The sequence below is a fragment of the Scyliorhinus canicula genome, chromosome 16 (assembly GCF_902713615.1).
Source record: "Scyliorhinus canicula chromosome 16, sScyCan1.1, whole genome shotgun sequence".
Taxonomy (NCBI): domain Eukaryota; kingdom Metazoa; phylum Chordata; class Chondrichthyes; order Carcharhiniformes; family Scyliorhinidae; genus Scyliorhinus; species Scyliorhinus canicula.
Window position 1 is genome coordinate 128138111 of NC_052161.1, and position 17960 is coordinate 128156070.

Sequence of the window (17960 nt, forward strand, 5' to 3'; positions counted from 1 at the left end):
CAGGGGAGATCGGGCCAAGGGGAAGGGGGTGGAGACCGGGCCTAGGGGAGGGGAGGCCGGGCCCAGGGGAGGGGAGGGGAGGCTGGGCCAGTGGAGGGCAGGAGAGGGGCATGGAACGCCGAGCCCAGGGGAGCGGCATCCGGGCCCAGGGGAGGGTCGTCCTGGCCATAGGGGAGGAGGCCGGGCCCAGGGTAGGAGATGCCAAGCGTGGGGGACGCCGGACTGCGGGGAGGGAAGGCCGGGCCGCGGGGAATGGGAAGGGCTGCGGAGAGGGGGGGGGTGGGCGGCGGGGAGGGGTCCGGGCTACGGTGAGGGGAGGGAGGCTGGACCGAAGGTTGGGGTGGGGAGGCGGGCTGGGGTTGGGGGGTGGTGAAGGTGTAGAGGCCCGGCCGGACCGAGGGGAGGGGCCAGGGCTAGTGGAGGGGAGGCCGGGCCCAGGGGAGGGGAGGGGAGGCCGGGCCCAGGGGAGGGCAGGCCTAGGGGTGGGGAAGGGAGGGGAGGACGGGCCCAGGGGAGGTGAGGGGCGGGAAGGGTAGGCCGGGCGGGGGGCAGGGAGGCCGAGCGAGGGGCGGGAAGGGGTCTGATGACCGGGCCCAAGGGAGGGGAGGCCGGGCCGCGGGGAGGGGGGCGAGCTGCGGAGAGGGGGGGCCAGGCGGTGGGGAGGGGAGGCCGGGCTTCGGGGAGGGGGGTGCAGGGTGGCAGGGGTGGGAGGCCATGCGGCGGGGAGGGGGGTGCAGGGCGGCGGGGAGGGGAGGCCGGGCTTCGGGGAGGGGAGGGGAGGCCGGGCCGAATGGAGGGGAGGTCGGGTTAGACCGAGGGGAGGGGAGGCCGAGATGAGGGGAGGGGAGGCAGGGCCCAGGGGAGGCCGGGCGCGGGGGAGGGGAGGGGCATGAAAGGCCAGGCCCAGGGGAGGGGAGGGGAGGCCGAGTCCGAGGGGAGGGAAGTCCGGGCCCAGGGGCAAGGGCGGGGCCAGTGCGCGGAGGCCGGTCCCGGAGCGCGGATGCCAGGCCCAGGGCGCGGAGGCCGGGCACCAGGCACGAAGGCCGGGGCGCAGAGGCAGGGGCCATGGTGTGGTGGCCGGGGCCAGGGCGCGGAGGCCGGGGCCAGGGTGCGGAGGCCGGGGTCAGGGCGCCGAGGCCGGGAGGCCGGGGTCAGGGCGCTGAGGCCGGGGTCAGGGTGTGGAGGTCAGAGCATGGAGAGAGAAGTTTGCGTTTGTATTAATGTGTTTCTGTACACGAGGGAGAGATAGTTTGAGTTTGTCTTAGAATAAATAATAATAACTATTGTCACAAGTAGGCTTCAATGAAGTTACTGTGTAAAGCCCCTAGTCGCCACATTCCGGCGCCTGTTCAGGGAGGCCGGTACGGGAATTGAACCTTCGCTGCTGGCCTTGTTCTGCATTACAAGCCTGCTGTTTAGCCCAGCGTGCTAAACCAGCCAATTAGGTGAGTGATGGCAGTGCCACAATGTGGTGAAGGCGGGAAGGGAGTCAGCGGGGAGGGGGGTGGGTGGCGAGAGGGAACAAGGCCCCTAACAGGCCACCATCTTTTGGAAACCCAGTCCCTCAGTCAGGCACTGAGCGCCTTTAAATGAGGAATATCCCCACAGATATGCAACCCTGACAGGGTTTCTGTTTTGGGATTTTTACATAGTGTGCCCCCCCCCCCCCCCCCCCCCCCCCCCCCCAAGCTGGTGAGATGAGGCCCTTTAGTGGGTATTAATTGGGCCCATATGAACCTTCCCACCTTGTACTTGATGAGTACAGAGTTGGAAAACCAGTGGGGTCCCAACCCTGATTAAATGACCAGCACCACCAAACGTGACTTAAGGACGGGCATCAATTCTGGTCATTCTTTTCCGAGGAATTATAGGATGGCAATCATGAATTGTAACTTTTTTTTTTCCTACCTCAGGATACACATGCTAATTGTAACCCTAATCATGCCCCCAACCCCCTTCCCCTCACCATTAAGAAATTTGCAAGACAGCAAACTACTTTCTCTGGAGAGAAGAGAGAGACAGCTTGCATCTGTATGGAGTAGAATGATCAAAAGCCCCATTGAAGTTAATTCAAAATCCTAAATCAAAACAGCAGTTTAAAACTATGGAAGAGTGCACTTGAATAGATAAACAGGATTATATTTGCGGATCTGCATTACAGAATTTTTCTTTTCACTGAAACAGCTCTCAGCTCACTTGCACCTGTGCCATTCACAAGTCACCTGCTTAATTCACTCATGGAAACAAAATCGGTTAACGTAGGGTTCACGTGGTAAACCTCCAAACTGCACTGTTATTTTGCCAATGATTCAACCAGTTCAAGTGGAAAATATGATGTAAATATATCCGTATATTATTTCTGCGCACACTTTCTACCATTTGTTTCCTTTTTAAATTCCAATGCTAACTTTGACTATGAAAACTGTCCATGAATATTTCTTGTGCAGCAATTAAAGGGCGATCAACGTTCATCCTCCACTTCCTTCCAGAATGTCTGTTTACTATTGGACAAGTCCCTAGCCATCTGCAACTCTATTGCAGATAATTGTACTGACATACTAGCTTTAACTAAAACTTAAAAAATATATACTTCTATTCAATATTTTCAATTTTATATTTAACAGCCCAGAACCATTCCCCCCCAAACAAAATGACCCCCAGCAAAGCCCACCCCCACACTCCCTCCTTAACAACTAACGATGACCATCTCTTTAAAGTACAGAATAAACAGCTGCCATCTCCAGTAGAACACCTCAATTGTCCCCCTCATGGTGTACTTAACCGTCTCGAGGTATACAAAGTCCATTACATCCCCAGCCATATGGAGGCACTGAGTAGAGAGGCTGACTTCCACCCCATCATCACCCGCCTTCGAGCATCAACGGGGCGAAGGCCAGAATATCAGACTCCGCCCCTGTCTGCAGCTCCAGCAAGTCTGACACCCCAAATATCGCCCCCAAAGTTCAATTTGCAGAATTGCTAACATGGTGTTAAAGGAGACCCAGAACGAGACTTCCGGTGATGGCGGGCGGGAGGCAGCCGCGCGTTGGAGGGCTCCCGTTCGGGAACGGCATTGTCGGGGATTGACGCCCGGTCCTAGGGGCAGCGAAGGCGGTGAAGGCCAGGAGAAGGGATATGTCGAGGACCAGTAACAAAACGGCTGTGAAAACAGCTGAAAGTTCCTCGGGGAGTAGAAAGGTCACCGCGGGGTCACCAAGGAAAATGGAGGCTGGAGCACCGGGGAGGCTGCATTGCTTACGGCTGAAGAAATAACTAAGGAAATGGCTGCGGAATTCGAAAGGCAGTTTGCAAAATACATGGAGACAATGAGGAAGGAGATGAGGGAGGTTTTGAGTGTGCTGGTGGAGGAGGCGATTTCTCCGGTGATGACGGCGGTGGCGAGTGCAGTGGCGGAGGTGCAGAAGCAAGGGGAGGTGCTGAAGAAAGTGGAGGAGACATTTTTGCAGCACGGTGATCAACTTACCTCGATGGGGAAGGAGACGGAGGTGAACAAGGATCTGCGAGGAAAAATGGAAGACCTGGAAAACAGATCCAGGCGACAGAATTTGAGGATTGTGGGGGTGCCCGAAGGAGTTGAAGGGCCGAGACCGACTGAGTATTTTACTGCGATGCTGGCGGAGGGGGAGGATCCCTCCCGAAATGAACTGGATCGGGCTCATCAGTCATGGAGGTCTGTACCAAAGGCGAGTGAGCCGCCAAGGGTAGTGACTCTGTGCTTCCGTAGGTACAGTGTGAAGGAGAAGGTCCTGTGCTGGGCAAAGCAGAAGCGGGTGGTGCAGTGGGCTGGAGCTGGTATACGTGTATACCAGGATTTTACGGTGGAGCTTACGAGGAGGCGGGCTGCATTCAACCGGGTGAAGAGGGCACTGTACATTAGCAAGGTGCAGTGTGGCGAAGCTGAGGGTGACTTACAAGCTCAAGGACTTTTAGTTTGGAACGGCGGAAGCAGCGGAGGAGTTTGAGAAGGCAGAAGGACTGTGGCAGAACTGAGAAATGGCCATGTGCTGATGTAACCTCATGACTGTATTTTCTTCTTTTTTTTTTTGTTTGTTTCACTGCGTGCAGGTGTATGGGCTAAAGGAGCTGATGTATATATTTGGATAAGGGAAGTGATGGGACTTTCACTCGAAGTGAGGGCTCTTTGGGGTGTAGGTGGATATGCGGGGTTTGTGTGCTATAAGGGGATTTCTGGGCTTTCTTAGGGCCGGGCAAGGGGGAAAGGGACCTGGGCAAGGGCCTCCATGCTGGCCGGTTTAAGCAGGCCAGTGAATGGGAGTGAGGTGGGGGGAGGGGCTGCGGCCATCCGAGCCTGGCAGAACAGGGTCCAAGAGGTCTAGCCGGGGTGTAAAGTTGGGGGGAAGGAACCGAGGTTGGGGGAAGGAGTTTTACAAGAGGCAGTGGATGGGAGGAGTTTGGGGGGGGGGGGGGGGGGGGGCGGGAGGGTTTACAACACTTGGGTATCATGTACGGCACTCTTTCAGAGGCTGGACGGCGTTGAGTGTGGGGAGGATTGGGGGGGGGGGGGGGGAATCATGGGTGGTCCCGTACTCCTTTTTTCTTTTTCTCCTTTGTATTTTTGTTTCCACCGTGGGAGGGTTTGTTTTATTGGGTGCATATATTGACAGGTGGGCCGTTGTTTGGGGGTGGTGGGAGGATGGGATTGTTGTTATTGTTAAGGGGATTGATTTTGTATTTGTTACCGTTTACTGTTTGTGGGTGGGGTGTAAATTTTGAAGGAAAATGTGAAAATGGAGAATAAAAACATGTATTAAAGAAAAGGAGACCCAGAACCTCACGAGCTTAGGACACGATCAGAACATGTGCACATGGTTAGCTGTTTTATCCTCCACTCCCGTAAACAACCTATTCATTCCAGATATAGTCAAACGGACACTATGCACTACCGTCAGCTGAATCAACCCTAATTTTGCACACAAAGACTTAGCATTCACCCTCCTCAGGGCCTCGCACCACACCTCTTCCTCCAATTCCAACCTCAACTCTTCCTCCCTCTGAGTCTTAAACCCCTCCACCGACACTAGGTCCACCGCCATAAGCCTTTCAGAAATCTGAGGTACTCCCTTCCTCCATCCTTGCCAGCAACAAAACCCTCTCCATCAAAGAGGATGTCGGCACCACAGGGAATGTTGGAAAGACCTTCTTCGTGAAATTGCGAACCTGCAGATACCTAATTGAATGAACTGAAATGAATTGAAATGAAAAATGAAAATCGCATATTGTCACAAGTAGGCTTCAATGAAGTTACTGTGAAAAGCCCCTAGTCGCCACATTCCGGCGCCTGTTCGGCGAGGCTGGTACAGGAATTGAACCGTGTTGCTGGCCTGCCTTGGTCTGGTTTCAAAGCCAGCGATTTAGCTCTGTGCTAAACCAGCCCCCACGATGAAAACCCAAATTTCTCCGACAACTCCTCCAAGCTCGCAAATTGCCTTTCCAAAAACAAATTCCTCATTCCTTTCATCCCTTCTTCTCCCACCCCCTAAATCTGGTGTCCAATCTTGCTGGCTCAAACATATGGGGCGAAATTCTCCGCCCCCCACAACGGGTGGGAGAATAGCGGGAGGGCCTTCCCGACATTTTTGCCGCCCTCCCGCTATTCTCCCACCCCCCCGCCGAAGTCCCGACCCGAATCGCTGCCGCCGTTTTTTTACGGCCGGCAGCGATTCTCAGCTGTTAGATGGGCCGAAGTCCCAGCCCTTTCCGCCGTTTTTACGAACGGCAAACACACCTGGTCTTGCCGTTCGTAAAAACGGCGTCACAAACTCGCTATTAATAACCATGGCACCGATTGGCACGGCCGTACCACGGCCGTGCCAAGGGTGACATGTGCCCACCGATAGCGGGCAGCGGGCCCGATGCCCGCGCACTACTTGTCCTTCCGCCGCCCCGCAGTATCCATTCGCGGGGCGGCTGAGGGGCAACCCGGCCCGCGCATGCGCGGGTTTCGCGCAAAAACGCGATGACGTCACCCGCGCATGCGCGGGTTGGAGTCTTCCAAACTGCGCATGCGCGGCTGACGTCATATGACGCGTCAGCCGGCGCTAACTCCGGCAAGCGGGCTTAACGATTTTCGTTAAGCCCGTCTTGCCGGAGCCTACGGCGTCGGGCTGCTAGCCTCGACCGGGGACCAGAATCGGTCCCCGGTCGAGAAGGGGCGCGCTGCCGTAAAACCCGCCCGGGTTTTACGCCAGCTTTACGATTTCTCCCGTTTTGGAAGAATCTCGCCCATGGTTCTCAAAAATCAGTGCCAGATTTGAATCTGCCCCCAGTTTAAAGTGCTGGTGAAACTGTCTCCATACATTCAGTGTGGAGACCATCACTGGGTTAGCTGAGATTTCCCCGAGAAAACGGAAGCAAGGCTGACACAACGTACTTAACCCCGACCCCCTCCATGAACCCGAGTCCATCTCCATCCATACTGCCTCAGGCTCCACACACTACCCCAGAACCTTGTCTGCTATCGCCACTCAGTAATAATATATCACGCTTGGCAACGCCAAGTCCACTGCTGGTCCCTCAGAAGGACTGACTTCCCAATCCTAGCTACTTTACCTGCCCAAATAAAGGATAATATCAATCTTTCAACTCCCCCAAAGGAGGATTTCGGCAGAAAAAACATCAAAAACCAGAACAAAAACAGAAACTGTGGTAAAACATTCACCTTCACTGGCTGAATTCTGCCCACCAAAGGCAGAGGGAGACTATCTGCAAGCCGTAGCTTTTTCATGATATCACATTTACGTTTTACAGAAATAAAAACATCCAAATGTTCAAATTATTCATAAGCAAAGTTAATGCAGCTGGATAGACTTCAGCCAAGTCACTTATCCTAAAAGTGTACACATCCTCACGATCATCACTTCTCTATTGCATACAGCTCACTTCTTTGTTTCATACAGTTGGCAGCCAATCAAGGCCATTGTGTGGGCATCATCCCACCATCGCTGGTGTTCAACCAGCAGTGGGTGGGGAGGTCACCATGTGGGAAATTCAAACATCAACATCTGAAATCTGCATGTGTGCTCCCAGGGGCGGGGGTCCCTCGTTCAAAGGTATTTGATTTCTGATCGAGGGACCCAGCATCAGGAATAGGGGGCTTGCTGAAGCCACTTTCCTGCCTTTTTGTCTGACCCCAAATCCTATCACAGCTTCCCCCCCCCCCCCCCAGCCTAGCCAATGACTCCTCCACTCCTCCCATCCCTTGCTCACTCACCCGTGTCTGGATCCCTTGCTGGTCCTGGGCCCCGGGTGGATGCATTGTGACAGCTCCCCTGGTGGCACTGATGGCAATGAGGAGCTGATTGCCTCTGGTTTTTAGGATGGCTAGTGGGCTCTCAAAGCTGGTGGGCTAATAAGTAGCCCTCCAGCACTAAAGAAGCTGAAGCTTTCCTTTTCAGGAGACAGAAAAGTAGCTTCAAAATGGAGTTGACCTCTCTCCAACTTTTAAAAAACTTTTAAATGGAGAAGTTTCTTCAGCAGCTGTGGCACCATCATGGTGGAGAAAGCACTCACAGAAAAGCCTTTTGCGGCAACAAATACAACAGTCTTCAGCTATTGTTAAATGCTGCTCGCCACTTGTGATCCTGTCACAGGGAAAATGACCCACGATTGGTATGAAGCCACCCTCCTGTGTGTGTCTGACCTATCACCCTGACTTTCAATCGTTTGTCAGGGCAATGCATATGGCCACACTGACATTGCCTACGTCATGCAAGCATGTCTTGCTTTCAGCCACTATGGGCCACTGAAATTCCCTTTCCCAAACCCTTCCATGTTTCCTTCTCCAAGACTATTTTTGAAACACACTTCTTTTCCAAATTTTTTGGATACTTGAGTTTCTATTCTTGTCTGCTTTGAACATGGACAGTCGCTCATCATATTAAAAGAATCTTTTAAGTTACTGAGAAAAACCCCTGGTCGTCACATTCCGGCGCTTGTTCAGGTAAGCTGGTACGAGAATTGAACCCGCGCTGCTGGCCTTGTTCTGCATTACAAACCAGCTGTCTAGTTCACTGAGCTAAACCAGCCCTATCATATCTGTGTTTTACATCGTTGGAAGTTTCTCTAGATTGAAAGTATTATATAAATGAAAGTTACTGTTGTTGTTGACATTTACTGGACAGGATATGAAGAATGGACACTTGACCGAAATACTGGCAAGCTGCTGGATTGCACCCGACAACAGGGTACTTTCAGGAAAAACAACTGGAAAATGTCTTTAATCAGGGATATGCTCTTTGCTGTTACAGCTGCAAGTACAAAATGATTCAATCGCGACTTGTATTCCATCGCACTTTTAACATAGTAAATGTCCCAAGGTGCTTCACAGAAGCATTGGACGTGATTTTGTGGCCACTTTGCCCTCGAGCAAGAGCACAACATGGGCAGTAAATCCCGGGATAGGCCTTTCGCGGGCTTCCCAGCAGCCTTCATGCCTCGCGGGATCGACCCAAGTCCTGTGAGGTGTCGGAATCAGAATCACGACCAAAAGGGGCATGACCAAACGCCTAAGTGGGGTTTAAACCTACTCAGGTGAGCTTACCCAGGATCTAGCGGCCTCCCGGGAACTACCAGCCTCCCCAGAGAGGCTCCAGTCGGGCGCTGTTCAGTACTGATCCACACAAACGTTGACCAGGCAGAACGGCACCCAGAGGGTTTTGCGGGCCATCGGAGCTCCTGGGTGGTCAGGGATAGTGCAGGGTGGCTCCCTCGCTCTCCCCCTGGAATGCATGCATCTTGGAATTACTCACCCTGGCACTTCCAAAGTTTAATGCCTTTGCAGCTAAAGGCACAGTTACCAATCTTGACGCAATTTAAATTGGGGATGTGCAAGAGACTATAATTGGCGAGCATGCCAATGGATAATCTGAACTTTATGGAGACTGGAAGGAAGGAGGCTGGAGTGTTGCAATAGTAAAATCTAAAATATCAAAGGCATGGATGAACATTTCAGCAGTGGATGAACTAAGGCAGGGGCAGATTCAGGCTATGCTATGGAGTTGGAAATAGATGGTCTTAACAGCAAAGAATGGAGATAGTATAAATTTTTAGTTTTTTTGATTCAATATAGTAATTGCAAATAAAAAACATACACAAATACTAAAATCTATCACCAGTGTATTGGTGCAAATCATAGCATCAAGGGGCTATTTAGCACAACGCTAAATTGCTGGCTTTGAAAGCAGACCAAGCAGGCCAGCAGCACGGTTTGATTCCCGTAACAGCCTCCCCGAACAGGCGCCGGAATGTGGCGACTAGGGGCTTTTCACAGTAACTTCATTTGAAGCCTACTCGTGACAATAAGCGATTTTCATTTCATCATGTCTTAGCTGTCAATTATTTTGGTTCAGTGTAGCTTCATGTCTCAGCTTTTTCACTCGTTCAACACTGACAGGACTAGCAACAATAAAAAGTTGTTGTGGAGGGCTAACCAATGACTGAATCTTCCAACTGGTTTGATCTGTTTTACTGAGAGGTCCTTTGACTAACAAGGGTGCAGATGTCAGAGATTTAATCAGTCGCTATAGGCGAAGCAACAAACTACCATGTTATTTTCAGCTGCCATGACAGTACAAAGAAATAACAGATTTTAGGCTGCAAGGAGGCACGGTATTACACCTAAACGAGGTGTTACAGACTCAACTAAATATTAAGATTAATTTAATGAGATCTTAAACTCAGAATAATGCATCATCATGTCTGAGTTCCTCAAGGCGAGGGAGACTTGAGACCATATTTATTAAAATTAAACCCCATTAAGTGCTCACAGGTATCACAAAGAAAATCAAAATGTAAATTTTTATCTGAGCAATATTATGGAAATAAGGATGGAGAAATATTAAGTGATGAATGTGCCGTATAGAAGCTGAAAGCAAATTAATACGAAAGGCTCCAAGAAGCATGCCACACACACTCTTATGCAAATGAACAGCAGAAATAAGACATTATAAGCATATCATAGAATTTACAAGTGCGGAAGGAGGACATTCGGCCCAACAAGTCTGGACCAGCCCTTGGAAAGAGCACCCTACTTGACCCCAAACCTCCACCCTATCCCTGTAACCCAGTAACCCCACCTAACCTTTTTGGACACTAATGGTAATTTAGCATGGCCAATCTACCTAACCTGCACATCTTTGGACTGTGGGACGAAACCGCTGCACCCGGAGGAAACCCACGCAGACATGGGGAGAACGTGCAGAGGGCTTAAATGGGCCGGTGCAGACTCGATGCATCGAATGGCCTCCTTCTGCACTGTATGTTCTATGTTCAATGTTCCGCACAGACGGTGACCCAGGAATCGAACTTGGGACCCTGGAGCTGTGCAGCAACTGCGCTACCGTGCCGCCCTATATAGCTCAGCTACATTCCTACTAATGTTTAAAAAAAACTATCATATCTAACAGTTTCAGTGTTTATATATTCAACCTACATATTTAAAAAAAAAAATGTTTATTCTCCTTTTTCACATTTTCTCCCGAATTTACACCCACCAACAACAATAATCAACAACAAATATGTCAAACCCCATAACAATAACAACGATCCCATCCTCCCACCATGCCCAGACATCAGCCCGCATGTTAACATCAACAAATGACAAAAAGGAATCAGGGATTACCCATAGTCATCTTTAATATACACAGCCCCCCCCCCCCCCCCCCCCAACTAATGTTCGATGCTATCCAGTTATTGAAAGTGCATAATAAATAGTGCCCATGACTTGTAGAACCCCTCTGAGCTTCCCCTCAGTTCAAACTTAACTTTCTCAAAGGTCAAGTATTCGAACAGGTCCCTCCTGCCACGCCATGGCACAGGGTGGAGAGGCTGCTCTCCATCCCAGCAGGATCCGCCTTCGGGCGATCAACGAGGTGAAGGCTACAATATCTGCCTCCGCACCCGTTTCCAACCCTGGCTGGTCCAACACCCCGAATATGGCCTCCCGGGGACCCGGGTCTAGTTTCACGCGCACCACCTTGGAAATTACCCTAAACACCTCCTTCCAGTACTCCCCTAGCTTTGGACAGGACCAAAACATATGAACGTGATTAGCGCCCCCTCCCCCCCCCGCAACGTTCACACACATCTTCTACTCCTTCAAAAAAATCGGCTCATCCTCGCCCTCGTGAGGTGCGCTTTACATACCACCTTCAGCTGTATCAGCCCCAACCTCACACGAGGTGGAGGCATTCACTCTCCGGAACACCTCACACCAGACCCCCTCCTCTATAACCTCTCCCAGCTCTTCCTCCCTTTGCTTTGATCCCTTCCAGTGGTACCTTATCCCTTTCCAAAATAGCTCCACACATCGCTGACACTGCCCCCTTCCCCAGTTCCCTTGTCGTCAGCACTTCCTCCAGCAATGTGGAAGCCGGTTCCTCCGGGAAGCTCTGTATCGCCTTCCTGGCAAAGTCCCGAACCTGCATATATCTAAACATTTCTCCCTGCTCCAGCCCATACTTCGCTTCCAGCTCCCTCAATCCTGCAAATCGGCTTAATCTTTTAGCGTCTTAATCCCCTTCTCTTCCCATTTCCGAAAACTTCCATCCCACCTCCGTGGCTCAAATCTGTGGTTCCCCCGAATCGGCATTTCCCTTGACCTTGCCCCAAACCGAAGTGTTGGCGAAACTGCCTCCAGATTTTCAATGAAGCTATTATTACCGGACTCCCCGAGTATTTCCCTGGAGCTATCGGGAGCGGCGCTGTTGCTAGTGCTTTCAGCCCCAACCCCCTGTACAAACTCTCCTCCATTCTGACCCACTGGGAATCAACCCCTCTGACCTAGCTCTGCACCTTCTCCACATTCGCCGCCCAGTAGTAGTACATCAGGTTCGGGAGACCCAAACCCCCTGCCTGCCTTCCCTTCCACAGCAGCACCTTCCTCACTCTGGCCACCTTCCCTCCCCATGTGAATGAGGTAATCCTTCCCTCAATCTCCCTGAAAAAAGACTTTGGCAGGAAAATCGGTAGGCATTGAAAAATAAACGGAAATCGCAGCAACACATTCATTTTAACCGCCTGTATCCGACCTGCCAGTGATAGAGGAAGACCATCCCACCTTGCCAGATCGGCTTTCACTCTCCCCACCAAACTAGTGATGTACCTGCGAAGCCTTCCCCACTCCTGGGCAACCTGCACCCCCAGATACCTAAAGTGAGTCCCTGCCTTACAGAATGGCAGCCCCCCCCCACCCCCGGCCGAGACACCTCAAAATACTCACTCTTGTCCAGGTTCAGCTTGTACCCCGAGAAAGACCCAAATACCCGCAGTAGCTCCAATATTCCTCCTAGCGACACACTCGGTTCCGACACATACAGCAGCAAGTCGTCGGCATATAAGGACACCCTATGCTCTACACCCCCCCCCACCGCATTATTCCTTTCCATGCTCCTGAACTTCTTACTGTGATGGCCAACGGCTCAATCGCAAGTGCAAACAGCAGGGGGGACATAGGACATCCCTGTCTCGTCCCACTGTGGAGAGAAAAGTATCTCAAACTGATATTGTCTGTGCGGACACTCGCCTTTGGCTCCTTATATAATGGTTTTACCCAGTTCACTAATCTTGGTCCAATCCCATACCGCTCCAGCATTGCCATCAGGTACCCCCATTCAACCGGTCAAACGCCTTCTCAGCATCCAATGCCACAACAACCTCTGTTTTCTTCCCTTCCGCTGGTGCCATAACGATGTTTAAAACCCTCCTAATATTCAAAGACAGCTGCCTCCCTTTCACGAACCCCGTCTGATCCTCACCTATCACCTTCGGGAGGCACTCTTCCAGCCTACCCGCCAGTACCTTTGCCAATACTTTTGCATCCACATTCAGAAGTGATATGGGCCGATACGACCCACACTCCGTCGGATCCTTATCTTTTTTAAGCAACAGTGAAATTGATGCCTGCCCCAAGGTTTGTGGAAGCACTCCCTTCCCTATCGCCTCTTCAAACATCCCCACCATCAGGGGTGCCAGCTTATCCTTAAATTTTTTATAATATTCCACCGGAAACTCATCCGGCCCTGCCACCTTCCCCGACTGCATCCTCCCAATCGCATCTTTTATCTCTTGCTCCACTATTGCTCCTTCTAATGTAGCCCTGTCCCCCTCCCCTAGCCTCGGGTACTCCAACCCATCTAGAAATTCCTGCATCTCACGGTCTCCCCCGGGTGGCTCTGATCTGTACAATCTCTCCTAAAACGCCTCAAAAGCCTTGTTAATCAGCTCCGGAGCCACCACCAACTTCCCTGCCCTATCCCTTACCTGAAGAAATTCCCTTGCTGCTGCCTCCCTCCGGAGCTGACCTGCTAACGTCTTATCTCCATATTCATAAACTGCACCCCTTGCTCGTCTCAGTTGGTGCACCACCTTCCTGGTAGACAGTCGATCGAAGCTCGCCTGTAGTTCCTTTCCTCTTTTCCAGCTTCGCTGGTCCCCATCCTCTGCATAACTCCTACCTACCTCCAACATCTCATCTATTACCCTCTGCCGCTCCAACCTCTCCTCTTTGTCCAGCCTGGCCTTGAACAAAATTACCTCACCCCTCACCACCGCCTTTGGAGCCTCCCAGACGACTGCCTTCAACACCTCACCCGTACAGTTGAAACCTATATTCTACCTACATATAACCAAATTAATTTTAATTTTTACAAAGGTTTATTCGTTCAGCAAACTTGATGAATTAAAATTATTTGCTTTGGTGCATGGTACCATGACATGTAATCTTTAGTGAAATAAATGCACAATTTCAAAGCTCCCAAAAGGCAATGAGTAATGACCAGTTTAAAAATCTCAAAACTGTAAAAATGTATGTACTCACTCATCATCTGGTGTGAGCTGCACCGGTTCGCTTGTAAACTGAGTGTCGAAGTTTTCCAAACCATAGTCATCCGTGATCTGTGGTTTAAATGGAGGAGTCACCTGCTTCTTCTCCAACTGAGAAAAAAAACATGGAGTAAGTCATAGTTGGGCGCACAGATCAGAGGAAGGTGGAAAATTCAAACTATACAAGTTACAATACATTTTCGAGCACACAGTAAAATACTCGTGGAGGACGGGGAAGTTCAACTTCAACAGTTTCGACCAACAATGTAAACAGATCTGGCATCCTCTTCATTGGAAAAAAGAACAAATAAAAGGTCAAGTACGAGAAAAGGCCACAACTCATCAGTGTTGTCCCTTCAGTTTTCTAACTATTCACCATGCTCTCCAGCAGAATTAATTTGTTGCATCACTGTGCACGGATACTTTAAAGTAAGCACTGACAAGCATTATTTTGCTTATTATTTGGAGTTAAGGATTATAGCAGTGAAGTGAACAAATGCCCAGAAAATTGACCAAATAGCTAGTTGTTATAAAGCCCAAAGTCAAGAATATTAAAAAAAAAATATATATTTGTATTGGCATTTTCAACTTCAGCCGTATAACAGTTTACCGTGTAAGGCACATGGGCTGGATTCTCTGTTTTTGGGACTATGTCTCCACGCCAGCGTTAGAACTGTGGAATTTCACGCCAGAAAAACTGGCATTAAAGGGCCACATATTCCCAGCCCTGCAGGGAGCGAGCAGGGACCCAGCTTAAATCTAGCAGCTTTTGCTGCAGACACGGGCTCCCGCACTTCTGGGTCAGAGGCCGCGCATGCCCATGGCGGCAGCCTCGCCATGCTCCATGGTGGACTCGGACTGCAGAGCTGGACCCTGAAAATAGACACCCCGATCGGCAGCGCGCCCGACCCTGTCCGCCTGCACAAACATTTCCTGGCCGCATATAAGGCCCCCACTGCCCTCCGTTTGGCCCACCCCCGACTGAGTCCGCAGCTGCCACGCCAGTTTCCCGACCGGCTGGACCACATTAGATCCACGCTGTCAAGACTTCGGCCGGTTGGGGGTGGAGCGGGCCTCCAGCAACAGCCCCAGGTAGGTCCTAGGCGGCGTGGCGTTGTTCAAGAGTACGCTGCTTTGCGGGGCCCGCAGAATCGGGGAACCGGTACCGGTCCTGATTCCGTGCGGGGAAATGTATTGCCCTCCCCTGCACTGGCCGCGATTTTGGAGTCAGGGTGCAGAGAATCCAGCCCATGGTATTTACAAAGTAACAGCTACAGTGTATCTGATATTTACAAGTCAGGTATGCTTTGTTTCCCTCCCCCTTTTTTCCCCTGCTGGGATATTTTAATAATATAAATTTAGATTACCCAATTATTTTTTCCAATTAAGGGGCAATTTAGTGTGGCCAATCCACCTACTTTGCTCATTTTTGGATCGAACCTGGGACCTTAGTGCCGTGAGGCAGCTGTGCTAACCACTAGGCCACCGTGCTGCCCTATTTTTTTGTTTTCTTGGTTTGAGTTTGGGGGGGTGGGTGCTGTGCTGCCCTTCCCCTCCTCCCTTTGTCCTCCGTGCCTCGTTTTGTATCGACTTTGGGACCCCCCCGTTCCTCTGCCCCTGTCTATTATGTTTGTCCTCCATTCTCTTTCTCTCTCTTCCTCCCCCACTTCCTATTCGCTGTTTGCCTGGAATAGGTCTTGGAACAGGCTGATGAGTAGCCCCCACGCTTTCTGGAAGCCTTCGTCTGACCCTCGGATGGTGTACGATCTTCTCCAGGTGGAGTAATTCTGCCAGGTCTGCTAGCCAGTCTGCAGCTGTGGGTAGTGCTGCTGATCGCCAGTCGAGCAGGATTCTCCGGCGTGTGATTAGGGATGCAAAAGGCAGGGCTCCAGCCCTCTTCCCCATAGAAGAGGGCCGGATACCCCGAAGACTGCCACTTTCGGGCAGGCCTCACCCTACCTCTCACAGCCTTGGACATCGCCTCGAAGAAGGCTGTCCATATCTCGACTATCTGCATGCCCAGAACATGTGGGAATGGTTGGTCAGGCCTCCATTTACATTTGTCCTCCACCTTTGGGAAGAACCTGCTCATTCAAGTTCTAGTCAGGTGGGATCTGTGCACCACTTTAAGCTACATAAGGCATAGCCTAGCACAGGAAGAGGTAGTGTTGGCCCTGCACAGTGCTTTGCTCCAGAGTCCCCACCCCAGTTCATCCTCCCATTTCCATCTAGTTTCGTCCAGTGGTAGTTTTGCCCTGTCTAGTAACTGTCCATGTTGATTAGCCCTGGGGTACCTTGCCGTCTCCTTACAGAGAAAGTGTTTAATTTGGATGTGTCTCAGCTCCTGTGCTGTCGGTAGGTCCAGGCCCACTGTAAGCTTGTCTAAGACCGCAGGTCTAACCCCTATGTAGAGGGCCCTAATCATGAACGCCCCCCCATCCTACCTCCACTTTTTAAAGGTGGCGTCGAGCATGGCCAGTGGGAATTAGTGGTCGCCACAGGTGGAGGCCATGGAGGACATCTCAGTTAGGCCGAAATGTTGCCTCATTTGATTCCACGTCTTCAATGTGGCTGCCACCACTGGGTTGGATGTGTGCTTTGCTGGAGGGGGATGAGAAGGCTACCATGACGAGTGCTTGGAGGGTCGTTCACTTTCACGACTCCTCCAGCTTCACCTATTCCATGGTCGGCTCTCGTACCCTCTTAGCTGTGGCTGCCCAGTGGTAGCACTGGGGGTTCGGGAAGGCTAAACCGCCCATGTTTTCCCTCCTTTGCAGCGTTGACTTAGGGATCCACTGGTTCTTAACCCCCCACATTTTGTCTATTTTGTAGAAATAGGCCTTGGGGATGAAGATTTGTATAGATCTCAACAGGAAAAGGAACCTCAGCAGTACGTTCATTTTGATTGCAGCGCCATCTTGTTTCCTCAGCTTGTTCCTCCCCTGCCGAGGCTTGTACAATACCGAGCTAATTTTTCCTTTTCTGTCCCTTTCCACTGTTGAGGATCTTCCTCTCCTGGGTTGCCACTTTTTTCCCCAGCCCGTTGATTGCCTTCTGCATGATGGCCATCGCCTCCGCTACCGCCACCTGGATTTCTATCTTGATTGCCTCCTTCATGGCGATCAGCTCCTTTATCAGGAAACCTTTCCATCCGCCCCAGGTGGCAATGGTGGTGGGGCTGATGCTCAGGTCGTTGGCCGCCCTCTCTCCTGGGTGGTCGGGGCCCCTTCACCTTGTGGGTCTGCTATCTCGTCCGCCTACTGGTCGTGGCACTTTCCGCCGCTTCTGCCGTCTCGTCTGTCCCTCGAGCTCCCGTTCGCTGGCATCCTTCCTCAGTTATCCTCCTTAAGTTGAGGGATTTCGCTCCTTGAAATTTGGGAAAAATTCAACTAAAAGTGCCTTTTTTGTCCCGGTTCGGATGACAGCCACCTGATGTGCGTCCTCTCAACACATCACCGTCACCACAAGTCCAGCCAAATGTATTAATACACTTGTAAATATTAAGGACAGTTTACCAAACTGCAGACTGAACATTGCTCAGTGCCTTTTTCTCTCGTGAAATTGTATCCCTAAGTGGAGTATCTTTTAAAAAAAAATAGAAAATCAACTTGCTTTGCTTTCAGCGCATGTTCACATTGTCTATGCTTTATAATTGCATCTTTGTTCCACTTCTTTTTTTAAAAATTTAGAGTACCCAATTATTTTTTCCAATTAAGGGGCAATTTAGCGTGGCCAATCCACCTATCCTGCACATCTTTGGGTTGTGGGGGCGAAACCCACGCAGACACGGGGAGAATGTGCAAACTCCACACGGACAGTGACCCAGGGCCGGGATTCGAACCCAGGTCCTCAGCGCCGTAGGCAGCAATGCTAACCACTGTGCCACCATGCTGCCCTTTGTTCCACTTCTTGGCAATATTTAGAGAATTGTTGTTTGACAATGAAAGTGTACAATTACTGTCCAACACAAAAGGGGAACATTTCAGCAAATTGTGAATCATTTGATCACTTTGTATAGTTTCATTTTATTATTTGAAATTTTTCCAATTATAATTTTTCACCTCCACTAATTTTTCCTTTGATCAGTGAAGAGAAAATTC

At 50.9% G+C, this 17960-nt stretch overlaps 1 protein-coding gene across 8 annotated transcripts in view; it reads right to left on the minus strand.

The window, feature by feature from the left end:
- prkcz (protein kinase C, zeta) overlaps window positions 1-17960 on the minus strand; it is a 643052-nt gene that overhangs the window by 29795 nt on the left and 595297 nt on the right. For all 8 annotated transcript variants that reach the window (XM_038773788.1, XM_038773787.1, XM_038773793.1 and 5 more), the window contains one exon: window positions 13856-13971. In XM_038773788.1, the coding sequence (XP_038629716.1) occupies window positions 13856-13971 (116 nt within the window). The remainder of the gene's footprint in view (window positions 1-13855; window positions 13972-17960) is intronic.